The sequence below is a fragment of the Dasypus novemcinctus genome, chromosome 29 (genome assembly GCF_030445035.2).
Source record: "Dasypus novemcinctus isolate mDasNov1 chromosome 29, mDasNov1.1.hap2, whole genome shotgun sequence".
Taxonomy (NCBI): Eukaryota; Metazoa; Chordata; class Mammalia; order Cingulata; family Dasypodidae; genus Dasypus; species Dasypus novemcinctus.
In genome coordinates this window covers 5,303,317-5,315,369 of record NC_080701.1, presented here as the reverse complement: position 1 = coordinate 5,315,369, position 12,053 = coordinate 5,303,317, and the positions used below count along the sequence as shown (strand labels likewise).

The 12,053-nt window shown below is 42.6% G+C and overlaps 1 protein-coding gene across 7 annotated transcripts in view; it reads left to right on the top strand.

Moving 5' to 3' along the window:
- SLC7A2 (solute carrier family 7 member 2) overlaps positions 1 to 12,053 on the top strand; it is a 70,571-nt gene that overhangs the window by 42,331 nt on the left and 16,187 nt on the right. For all 7 annotated transcript variants that reach the window (XR_009184040.2, XR_009184039.2, XM_058289966.2 and 4 more), the window contains 4 exons: positions 928 to 1,083; positions 4,451 to 4,616; positions 6,013 to 6,146; positions 11,825 to 12,047. Coding sequence is in view for 5 of the 7 variants with exons in the window: in XM_058289966.2 (XP_058145949.1) it covers positions 928 to 1,083; positions 4,451 to 4,616; positions 6,013 to 6,146; positions 11,825 to 12,047 (679 nt within the window). In the remaining 2 variants the exon portion in view is untranslated. The remainder of the gene's footprint in view (positions 1 to 927; positions 1,084 to 4,450; positions 4,617 to 6,012; positions 6,147 to 11,824; positions 12,048 to 12,053) is intronic.

The following is a 12,053-nucleotide window of genomic DNA, read 5'->3' as shown; positions in this document are numbered from 1 at the left end:
ATTTATTTAATCACCCCCCCCCCACCGCCCCGGTTGTCTGTTCTCTGTGTCCATTTGCTATGTCTTCTTTGTCCACTTCTGTTGTTGTCAGCAGCATGGGAATCTGTGCCTCTTTTTGTTGTGTCATCTTGCTGCATCAGCTCTCCGTGTGTGTGGCGCCATTCCTGGGCAGGCTGCACTTTTTTCGCGCTGGGTGGCTCTCCTTACGGGGCGCACTCCTTGCACCTGGGGCTCCCCTACGCGGGGGACACCCCTGCATGGTAAGGCACTCCTTGCACACATCAGCACTGCACGTGGGCCAGCTCCACATGCGTCAAGGAGGCCCAGGGTTTAAACCATGAACCTCTTTTTAATAATACTATCGTTTTTGGGTTTTTTTTTTAAGATTTATTTTATTTCTCTCCCCTCCCCCATTATCTGCTCTCGTGTCCATTTGCTGTGTGTTCTGTGTCTGCTTGCAATCTCGGCAGCTCTGGGAATCTGTGTCTCTTTTTGTTGCACCAGCTCTCTGTGCATGCAGCACCACTCCTGTACAGGCTGTACGTTTTTCAAGGGGCAGCTCTCCTTGCAGGGCACACTCCTTGCGCATGGGGCTCCCCTACACGGGGGACACCCCTGCGTGGCACGGCACTCCTTGTACGCATCAGCATTGCGCATGGGCCAGCTCCACACGGGTCAGGAGGCCCTGGATTTGAACCCTGGACCTCCCATATGGTCGGTGGACGCCCTATCGGTTGAGCCACGTCCACTTCCCAGTTATAGTCCTTTAACGCAGCTAGAGCTGTCAGAGTGCACAGTGAAGGACATCCGATTACTATTGTTTAATTACCAAATTCAGAGAAAGGCACGCGTGTTTAAAACGCTCGGTCCGCGTCCACGCACGGGCAGAGCGCGAAGGCGGCCTCTGACCTCTCGTGTCTTGGGAAGGTACCTCAAGTGTCGCGAGAGCATGGAGTGGCACCTTCGACGAACTTCTCAGCAAGCAGATCGGCCAGTTTTTCAAGACATACTTCAAAATGAATTACACCGGCCTCGCCGAGTACCCCGACTTCTTCGCCGTGTGCCTCATCTTACTTCTGGCAGGTAAGAAAACCAACTCTGCCTCTCGCCACGGTGAGCTGGGTCCGTGTCCCGAGAACAAAGGTCACTGCCGACGTGGGCGCTGGAGGGACCCAGACCGGGTCCTTAGGTTCCTGTTGGAGAGCTGCAGACCCCATCCCGGACTGGAATCTCACTCATTGCTTGAAATCGGGGGTTTCAGAAGAGGTCTAAATTGTGTGGAGGGGTGGAAATGGCCCTTCCGAGTCCATGGCACCTGGGTTGCAGAAATAACAGGTCGAGCCACCCCAGCTGTGTAGCCCCGATGGGAGGCCTACAGGAATGGCGGGAAGTCTCACCAAGGCAGAGAGCGCGATGTTTTGGCATTAGCGCATCCTGGCAGCTGCCGTGCAGGCTGTCTGAAAGCATACCCTTTCTAGAAGGTCTGCGGTCGTGCCCGCACGGCTGCATGGGTGTCAGGCAAGGACGATGCTCAAACCACCTGTTCCCTTTAATGTGGACAAACGTTCTTGATCCTGGAATTGATCTGTTTCATCAGCATTGTAGCCCAGTGCTTTGGAGAGGGAGCGGGAATTAGGGTCGGAGGAATCAGGCTTTCAGTCCTACTCTGCCATTTGCCAGCTTTGTGACATTGAGCAGTTTACTTGAGCTTTCCATGACTCAGTTTCGGTGTCCGTAAACTGAGGATTGCAGTGTCTACTTGGTAGAGTGTCACAGGCTGCTTGCTTGGTACATAATAAGCCCTCTGGAGCAAAAATTATTTTGTAGGCATTGCTACTCCTTTTGGTCCTCTTTTTTTATTGACTTGATTATTCGAACACTGTTTTGATTGTCGTATGCCTCCATGCAATCTCGTTTAACCCGTCAGTGGCTTTTCCCATTGTGCTTCGATTGTTAAAATCCCTGTTTGTCGCCAGTTTCCCCTGCCCCTTCGGTCTATTATTCAATGTTCACGTGTAAAATTACATAATTTAAAAAGAACTTTACCCTTGTGAACGTCAGTAATTAATTTCATGCTTTATATAGTGGGAGAGGTAGAGACATGAGCAAAATTTATAGGCCTAAAATGTTTTGCATTTTGCTTCTCAAATTGAATCCGTATTTTTTATTAGCTCATGCTGATCACAGTGTTAGGCAGTGACTTTCTTCACGTAACAATACATCTTGGCTCTCTTTTTCTGTGTTGTTATTCAGTATGTAACTCTACCCATTCTTTTTTCCCCTTATTACAGAAGTTGTGGTTTACAGAACAATTATGCATAAAATACAGGATTCCTATATACCTCCCTGCCACTAACGCCTTGCATTGGAATAGAACATTTGTTACAATTGATGAGTCCACATTTTTTCTTATATTATTATTTAAAGTCCATGGTTAAGCTTAGGGTTCACTGTGTAGTGCAGTTCCATGAATTTTTTACAAATGTTGAGTCTATTCCTAAGCAGGCAAGCTAACATTGCCCCTTTTAATCATAGTCAGATGCGCCTTCCAGTGTTGTCAGTTGCATTTACAATGTTTTGCTGCCATCACCACCGTCCATTGCCAAAACATTTCCATCATTCCAAATAGGAGTGAGTCACTGAGGGATGGTTTCAAATGAATGTAAAATATTCAGCTTTAATCTCTATGTAAGAGAGGCACGTAGCTATGGCACAGTTGAAGTCCATGGCAAGACTCGTTTTTGGCCTGCATCATGTATTCTGCCTGTTTTTGTTGTCATATGTCCTTTTAAGAAAGACTAAGCTTACATGGTAACTCTGTTCTTTGAACCTTTGAAGATAAGCTCCCTTCTTACCGATTTTCATTCTTACTGTGATACCAAATGGCCACTGAAGTTCTCTTATCTTACTAAAGATGCAAGGGAAGCATAGGCAGAATTTAGATGGCATTTTCATAGGTCTTGTCTTCTGGTGGGTGGTGGGAGGTGGGACTTCAGAGCCGAGTGTCTGTGGGTGTTGGGAAACTTGGTCAAAACCTGGAGATGGCTTTGTTGTTCTCCACAGAGTACCGCAGCCGTCCTAAGCCAACAGAGACGTACGTAGTCAGTCATTTTGCCGGTCATATCGTCTTCCTTTATATCTTCACTGTAGTTATGTTACTGTATGATTTTGGGAATTATGCTGGTAGAAGAATGAAATTCAACTTCTCTCATCTCTACTTGGAAAATCTTGCTTATCTGATGACTGTTGGTGTAGACAGTAAGGAGAGGCAGATACGTATGTGGCATAATCCTTCCCTAACAGCCATTTCCACAATTGTACAAAATAAGCTTTCTTAGGTCCACAATGCGCATCTTATACAACATGGATTACAGATATCAGTACAATAAATATAATCATGAGAGCACTGGAAAAAAAAGGGGCAATGTTTTTAGGTTAATGTTAGGGCAAATCATTCTAAAGGGAGAAACGGAAAAGGGAAAATATATAGATCAGGTCAGTACAGTTTAAAAACTTTCCTGTATATAATCAACAACAAAATTAAAAGCAAATGATAAACTGGGAAAAATATATATTATACTGACAGGCAGAGATCTCATAGCATTAATATCTAAATAAATCTTATAAGTCAGTATGAACAAGGGTGCCCTTAATGTTTAAAATGGGCAATTTTAATTTGGTCAGACTGGAGAATATTTTGACAATACAAACCAAAAGCTTTCTATAAAAGTGCATTCTGTTAGCTGTAGTATTAGCTTATAGAATTTTATTGTAGAGAAATCATTAGAAAGTATACAAAGAGCTGTATAAAAGGATGATTGTGCTTTATTATAAATAATATCCCATATAATAATAAAATAATGATTTATATTAGTAAAAATGTGAATTTTTGTTTTACAAAAAAGCATTTTATAGACAATCATAATTTGTTCATAAATATTTATAGATTGTCAATAAATAAGTGATTGAAGTATAGCACCTTGTATGGTGGAAGACGACGCCAGTGTTAAACACAAGTTGTGGATTTGTTGATGTGGAAATGTGCATGTGCATGAGTTTGGTCGTGCAGAATTCCGGAGAGGGGATCCTAAGATATTTTCTTCATGCTTCATACATTTTGTAAAATTAAGTGCTACTTTATCTGTCTGTACCTTTGATAATAATAGCCAAGGTTATTAGATGTATAGACGTTTAGAGAGTGCGGTATCATTCCGCTGTGAACATGGTCTGCCTCCTGGATTTAGGAATCGTTGTCTCACAGTCAAGCAGCCCTGAGACCCTGAGTAGAAATGAGTAAATGAAATCTAAACACATGAACGCCGGTGAAGAAGCATCCTAATGGAAATGGGCAAGTGGAAGTCAAACACGTGAACGCCGGGGAAGGGCCCCCTCGCGCCGTGGCCTGCCGGCGCCGTCGCGGTCCCTGACGTGCGCTCTCTCTCTGCCGTAGGGCTCCTCTCTTTTGGAGTGAAGGAGTCGGCGTGGGTGAATAAAGTCTTCACAGCCATTAACATCCTGGTGCTCCTTTTCGTCATGGTGGCCGGGTTCGTGAAGGGAAATGTGGCCAATTGGAAGATCAGCGAAGAGTTTCTCAAAAACATATCCACCTCTGCCAGGTAAAGCATTCACATTTCCTTCCTGCTGTCAGGTTTTTTAAAAGTGCCTGCTTTTTGTCGTGTGGTTCCTTTTCAAGGACATATTGAACATTTTCCTCAGGGAAGGTGGTTTTCAAAGTTTCTGCTCCTGGGGCCTGTCTGAGGCGGTTCTGGTAGGTCTCACCCGGAGGGCACTGCTGGGCAGCCGTGCAGAACCAGGCCGCTTCAGCCCCAGCCTCAAGCTCTGCTTGCATCCAGGGGGAGAGCAAGAGAGCTCCTAACCACCAGAAGAACCTTCTCTCTTTTGCCCAGCAGGTTGCCCCCACTAAGTAACTCTGAGTATTTTTTTTTAAGATTTTAATTTATTTCTCCCCAACCTTGCACTTGCTGTGTCTGTTTGTCTTCCTTGTTTCTTCAGGAGGCACCACAAACCGAACCCAGGAACTTCAGTGTGGGAGGGAGGCGCCTCGTCACTTGAGCCACCTCCATTCCCTGCTTTGTTGTGTCTCTCATTATGCTCTTCTCCTTGTGTCTCTTGTTTCGTCATCTTGTATCAGCTCACCATGCCTGCCTGTCGTGCCAGCTCACTGTCTTCTTTAGGAGGCACCAGGAACTGAACCAGGCACCTCCATGTGGTAGGCAGGAGCCCAATCACTTGAGCCACATTGGCTTCCTGCTCTGAGTGTTTTTGAGTCTTGCATCCTTTCGTTCTTCTTTTGAGACCATCACCCAGTTTCATCGTATAATTTCAGTCTTCTCGTGAGTTTCTTGTTTTTTGGAGAATGTTATTGGTTGAATACACAGACTTGTCAGGGCATAGCCCATTAAATCTGAGAGTCTCAAAAAATTAAATTATTAATTATATGCTTTACAAAGATTTCATCCTTAAATCTATTTAAATGTTAAATGCCTGTATATGTAGAATAAGATTACAGAACTACCTAGTGCATGAAGTGGTGTGCATCCAGTTTTTTCTTTACAGGCATTTATTCTGATATATATTCATCATGATGTGTATCAGAATATAGATCAGATGTAAGTTCTGATGAGGCAGAAATCGACCTCTGATTTTATTAAAATTTTTAGCCGTGAAATATTCATCCCCAAGGTCAGAGCTGTTAATCAAGCGCAGGGAATTGTGTTGCTGTTTTCAGATGTCTTCGCAGCGAGTGAAGGTGTCAGTCTGCCCAGCCTTTGGAGTCCTGAGTCACAGGTGGAGCTCGGGAGGGGGCCGGGGGGACAGGAGGTCCCTGGTCCTTGTCACAGCCTGAAGTCTGCGCTCCCAGCACCCTCTCGAAAGGGGGTCACTTCCGTGTTAGACATGTCGGCTTAGCAGAGCTGTTGAGCACCGGCCTCCCAGGAAGGTGCTGTGAAGCGGCCGCCAGGAGATGCTCACTCGTGGTTTGTCTCTCCCCAGAGAGCCACCCTTGGAGAACGGGACGAGCGCCTACGGGGCGGGCGGCTTCATGCCGTACGGCTTCGCGGGCACCCTGGCTGGCGCCGCCACCTGCTTTTATGCCTTCGTGGGGTTCGACTGCATCGCAACCACGGGTAAGAGCGGGCTGGGCTCCGGGTGTGAGGCAGGGTGGCAGCGAGAGGGGGTTTGGGGAAGGGGCTGGCTCCGCGCCAGCGCTGTCACCTACCAGTATGATGAGGGGTGACACCCCCGGCGCCTCAGTGTCCTTGTTCAGAAAACAGGAGCGGCAGCCTGGCCTCTGCACTGCTAGGAAGATTCCCGGGGCAGCACACGTGGAAAATACGCTGCAGGCTGTCACTTACTTGATCAGTGTTAGTACTAATCGCTGTCGATGACGGACAGATGAAGATTAAACTCTTAAATTGTCTCCTTAATTGGACAGAATTCATTTCTGTCTTTCTTTTCTCTTTCCCGAAGACAACAAAGTAATTACGTCAGAAGCGCTCTCTGAGAGCTTGCTTTGGGTTGACGTCATGCATGGCCTAATGTTTGACCATGCTTGGGGTACTTCAGATGACAGCTCTTATTAGAAGGATCCAAAGGATGGTATTTTATTTTGGAACTAGAGTTTGCTATAAAGAGATACACGGGGTAGAAGCCTTCCTACGGAAGGGCCCACAGGACGCGCCCGTGAAATTGCCGGATGGACCGTTTCCAGGGGATTCACCTGCTCTTCTATGCCGGAACATCTGATGGCGCCGGCGAGCTGTGGTTTCCCCTTCCTAGAAACAGGGCGTCACTTGCATGACTTCTCGCTTTCTCTTCTCCTCAGAGAGTTTTTTCTTTCTTTTTTTTTCCTCAAAGAATTTTATGTAATAAAAGGAGAGGAGTGAAGAGAGGAAATTTCAAGTAGAATACATGAATCAGTCTAAGAAAACAGAAGGGGGAAAGCAGAGTAGAATCATCTAAGAGAAGACTTTGATAAAAAATACATGCATTACCTAGTAATATTTTATTTTTACCTTTTTCTTTATTGGAGAGATTGTGGGTTTATTGAACAGTCATGCATAAATAGAGGATTCCCATCTAGCACTCTGTCATTAACAATTTACATCGGGGTGGGACATTTGTTAGAATTGAAAAAAACACGTGTTTATATTCTTACTTTTAACTATAATTCATGGTTTAACTTAGCATTTACTGTTTGTGTCGTGCAGCTCCATGGATCTTCTTTAAAATTTTTATTCTATTGCCCTATTTACACCCCATTTAGCCACATTTGATGTATATTTCATTGCGTGACTGCATTCACCATGCGGTCCATTGCCAAAACATTTCCACCTTTCCAAATAGGAACACTGTACATTTTAGGCCTTAGCTGTCCACCTGCTCTCCCCACCCTGCCGTGGTCAAAAGTCTCCATTCTAGATTCTGACTCTGTGAGTTTGCTTAATATAGTTATTTCGTATCGGTGAAATCATACAATATTTGTCTTTTTCTGTCTAACTTATTTCACTCAACGTAATGTCCTCCATGTTGTCACATGTATCAAAACGTCATTCCTTTTCACAGCTGAATAATATTCCATCGTGTGTATCTACCCCATTTTGTTTATTAATCCGTCAGTGGATGGACACTTGGGATGCTTCCATCTTTTGGCTGTTGTGAATAAATGTCTCTGTGAACATTGGTGTGCAAATTACTGTTTCAGTCCCTGTTTTCCTTTCCTTTGGGCCTAACCTAGAAGTGGGTTGGTGGGTCATGTGTAGGTCTTTACTTTTGGAGGAATCGCCAAACTGCACCCAAAGCAGCAGTACCATTTCCCACTGCCCCCAACAATGAATAAGCATTCCTGTGTCTCTGCATCTACTCCAACGCTTGTAATTTTCCGTCTTCTTATGTTTTGATTTCCTTATCCCCGATGGCTGATGTCGATGGGCCTCTTTTCAAAGGCTTTTTGGCCAGTTGTGTGTACAAATTCTTTGGAGAGATGTCCAAGTCTTTTGTCAAGTTTTAAATTGGGTTGTTTGTTCTTTTTGTTGTTAAGTTGAAGGATTTCTTTATATATTCTGAATATTAAACCTTTAATGTGGTTTCCAAATATTTTCTTCCACTGTGTAGGTTATTGTTTTACTTTCATGTTAAGTCCTTTGAGGCACAAAAGTTTTAAATTTTGGTGAGGCGCAATCTGTATAGTTTTCCTTTTGTTCCTTATGCTTTGAGTGTAAAGTCTAAGAAACCATTGCTTAATGCAAGGCTCTGAAGATGTTTCCCTGTGTTCTCTTCCAGGAGTTTAAGTTCTGGGTCTTATATTTAGGTTTTTGATCCATTCAGAGTTGATTTTTTTGAAGGTGTGAGGTGGGGTTCCTCCTTGTTTTTTTGTGTGTTTTTTGTTTGTTTTTGCAAATGGAGATTCAATTTTTCCAGCACTATTTGTTGAGGAGACTCTTCTCTTCCAGTTGGGTAGTCTGTCTGCTCATCACAAATCACTTGGCCCTAAGTGTGAGAGTTGTATTTCTCTCGATTCAACTCCGTTGGTCTATATGTCTTTCCTTGTGCCAGTGCCATGCTGTTTTGATTGCTGTGACTTTGTAGTAAGTTAAAAAATATTTTTTTCTTTACTAGAGAAGCTGTGGATTTATAAAACAAACATGCATAAAATACAGGATTCCCATGCACCATCCCACCACCAGCACCTTGCATTGATTTGAAACATTTGTTATAATTGATGAGAGCACATTTTTGTAATTGTGCTGTTAAATAAAGTCCATGGTTTAACTTAGGGTTCACTGTTCGGGTTGTATGGTTCCATGGATTTTTAAAAAAAAATTTTTTCTGTTGCCATACATACAGTTGAACCTTTCTCCTTCTAATCATTTTCAGATATATGTATTTCACTGCTGTTAGTTACATATGTAATAAGTTTTAAGATCAGGAAATGTGAGTCCTTCAGTTTCATTCTTCTCTTTCAAGATGGCTTTGGCTGGTCAGGGCTCCTTACTCTTCCATATAAATTTGATGATTGGCTTTTCTATTTCTGCAAAGAAGGTTACTGGAATTTTGATTGGGATTGTGATGAATCTATAAATAGCTTTGGATAGGATTAACATCTCAACAATGTTTAGTCTTCCAATTCATGAACACCCTGTGTCCTAACATTTATTTAGGTCTTTGATTTCTTTTAGTAGTGTTTTGTAGTCAAAAAGTCCTTTATATCTTTTTGTGTCAACAAGTCCTTTACATCCTTGGTTAGATTTATTAGATTTAAAAAAAATTTTTTTAGTTGCTATTGTAAACAGGTTTTTTTCCCCTTTAAAATCTTCTTCTGATTGTTCATTTCTTCTGCATAGAAACACTACTGATTTTTGGGTGTTGATATTGTGCCCCACCACTTTGTTGAATTCATTTATTTGGAGCTTTATTGTGGGTTTTTCTGGATTTTCTGTATATAGGATCATGCCATCTGCATTTAGGGAAATTTTTACTTCTTCCTTTCCAATTCAGATGCCTTTTATTTCTTTTTCTTGCCTAATTGTTCTGCCAAGAATTTCCGGTACATTGTTGAATAGCAGTGGGCATTCGTGTCTTGTTCCTGATCTTAGGGGGAAAGCTTTCAGTCTTTCACAATTAAGTAGGATGCCAGCTGTGGCTTTTCCATGGATGTCCTTATCGTGTTAAGGAGGCTCCCTCTTTTCGTAGCGTTCTAAGTGTTTTTAGCAGGAAGGAGTGCTAAATGTTGAAATGCCTTTTCTGCATCAATTGAGATGATCATGTGGGTTTTTTCTTTCATTCTGTTAAGTGGCATATTGCATTAATTGATATTCTTTGGCTGAAATACCCTTGCATACCAAGGATAAATCCCACTTGATCATGGTGTATCATTCTTAATATGCCATTGGATTCAGTTTGCTGTTATTTTGTTGAGGATTTTTGCATCTATATTCACCTGAGGTATTGGTCTGTAGTTCTTTTTTCGTGGTATCTTTATCAGGCTTTGATATAAATTATAGAGTATTCTCTCCTCTTCCATTTTTTTTTGAAGAGTTTGAGCAGAGTTGCAGTTTGGCTTCTTGGGCTGTTTTATAAAATTCCCATGCAGCCATCTGATTCTGTGCTCTCCTTTGTTGAGAGGTTTTGATGACTCATTCAGTGTCTTTACTAGTAATTGGTTTGCTGAGATCTTCTATTTCTTCTTGAATCAGTGTAGGTAGTTTGTACATTTCTAAGAATTTGTCTGTTTCACCTAGGTTATCTAATTTATTGGCATACAGCTGTGCTTAGTATCCTCTAATAGGAGGTCAGTTCAGGTGGGGTCAGTAGTAATGCCCCCTTTTCCTTTCTAATTTTCATTATTTGTACACTCTTCTTTTTGTCAGTCTAGCTAAAGGTTTGTCAATTTTAATTGATATTTTCAAAGAATCAACTTTTGGTTTGTTGATTCTGTTGGCTTTTTATTGTTGTTATTCTCTATTCATTTATCACTGCTCTGATCTTTCCTTCCTTCTGCTTACTTTGGGTTTACTTTGCTCTTCTTTTTCTACTTCTTCCAGTTTTGAGGGTAGGTCTCTGATCTCAAGTCTGTCTTCTTTTTTAATGTACGTATGTAGAGCTATAAATTTGCCTCTCTTGGGAAACGGACTTGGCCCAGTGGTTAGGGCGTCCATCTACCACATGGGAGGTCCGCGGTTCAAACCCCGGGCCTCCTTGACCCGTGTGGAGCTGGCCCATGCACAGTGCTGATGCGCGCAAGGAGTGCCCTGCCACGCAGGGGTGTCCCCGTGTAGGGGAGCCCCATGCGCACGGAGTGCGCCCCATAAGGAGAGCCGCCCAGCGCAAAAGAAAGTGCAGCCTGCCCAGGAATGGTGCCGCCCACACTTCCATGCCGCTGACGACAACAGAAGCGGACAAAGAAACAAGACGCAGCAAATAGACACAGAGAACAGACAACTGGGGGAAGGGGGGGAATTAAATAAATCTTTAAAAATAAATAAATAAATAAATAAATTTGCCTCTCAGGACTGCCTTTGCTGCACCCCATAAGTTTTGGTATGTTGTATTTTTCATTTTCATTTGCCTCAAGATATTTCCTAATTTCTCTTGTGATCTCCTCTTTACCCCATTGATTGTTTGAGTATGCTCTATAATTTCCACATATTTGTGAATTTTCCATTTCTTCCTCTGTTATTGATTTTTAACTTCATGCTATTGTTGTTGGAAAATATACATATATGAGTTCAATATTTTTACATTTATTGTGACTTGGTTTGTGACCCAACATATGATCTATCCTGGAGAATGATCCATGTGTACTCGAGTAGAATGTGTATTCTGTTGTTGTTGGGTGAAGTGTTCTATATATGTCTGTTAGATCTATTTTTTTTAGTGTATTGTTCAAGTTTTATATTTCCTTACTGATCTTCTAGTTAGATGTTCTGTCCATTATTGAAAGTGGCGTATTAAGTATCTTACTACTAATGTCGAAACTGTCAATTTCTCCCTTCAAATCTATCGGTATTTGCTTCATATATTTTGGAGCTCTGCTATTAGGGGCATACTTATTTATAATTGCTACACCTTCTTCTTGAATTGACCCCCTTATCAATGTACAATGTCCATGTTTGTTCCTCATAACTGCTTTGACAAAGTCTGTTTTATCTGATACTGGTGTAGCTCCCCCAGCTCTCTTTTGGTTATTACCTGCGTGGTATATTTTTTCCCATCCTTTCACCTTCACCCCGCTTGTGTCTGTGAATTTAAGGTGAGTTTTTAATGCTTTATTAAGCCTGCAAACCCTTTGCTTTTATTCCCATAGGTGAAGAAGTCCGCAACCCCCAGAAAGCTATACCCATTGGAATTGTGACTTCTTTGCTTGTCTGCTTTATGGCCTATTTTGGGGTCTCCGCAGCTTTGACCCTTATGATGCCGTACTACCTCCTCGATGAAAAGAGCCCCCTTCCTGTAGCGTTTGAGTATGTTGGATGGGGTCCTGCCAAATACGTTGTTGCAGCAGGCTCTCTCTGTGCTTTATCAACAAGGTACGT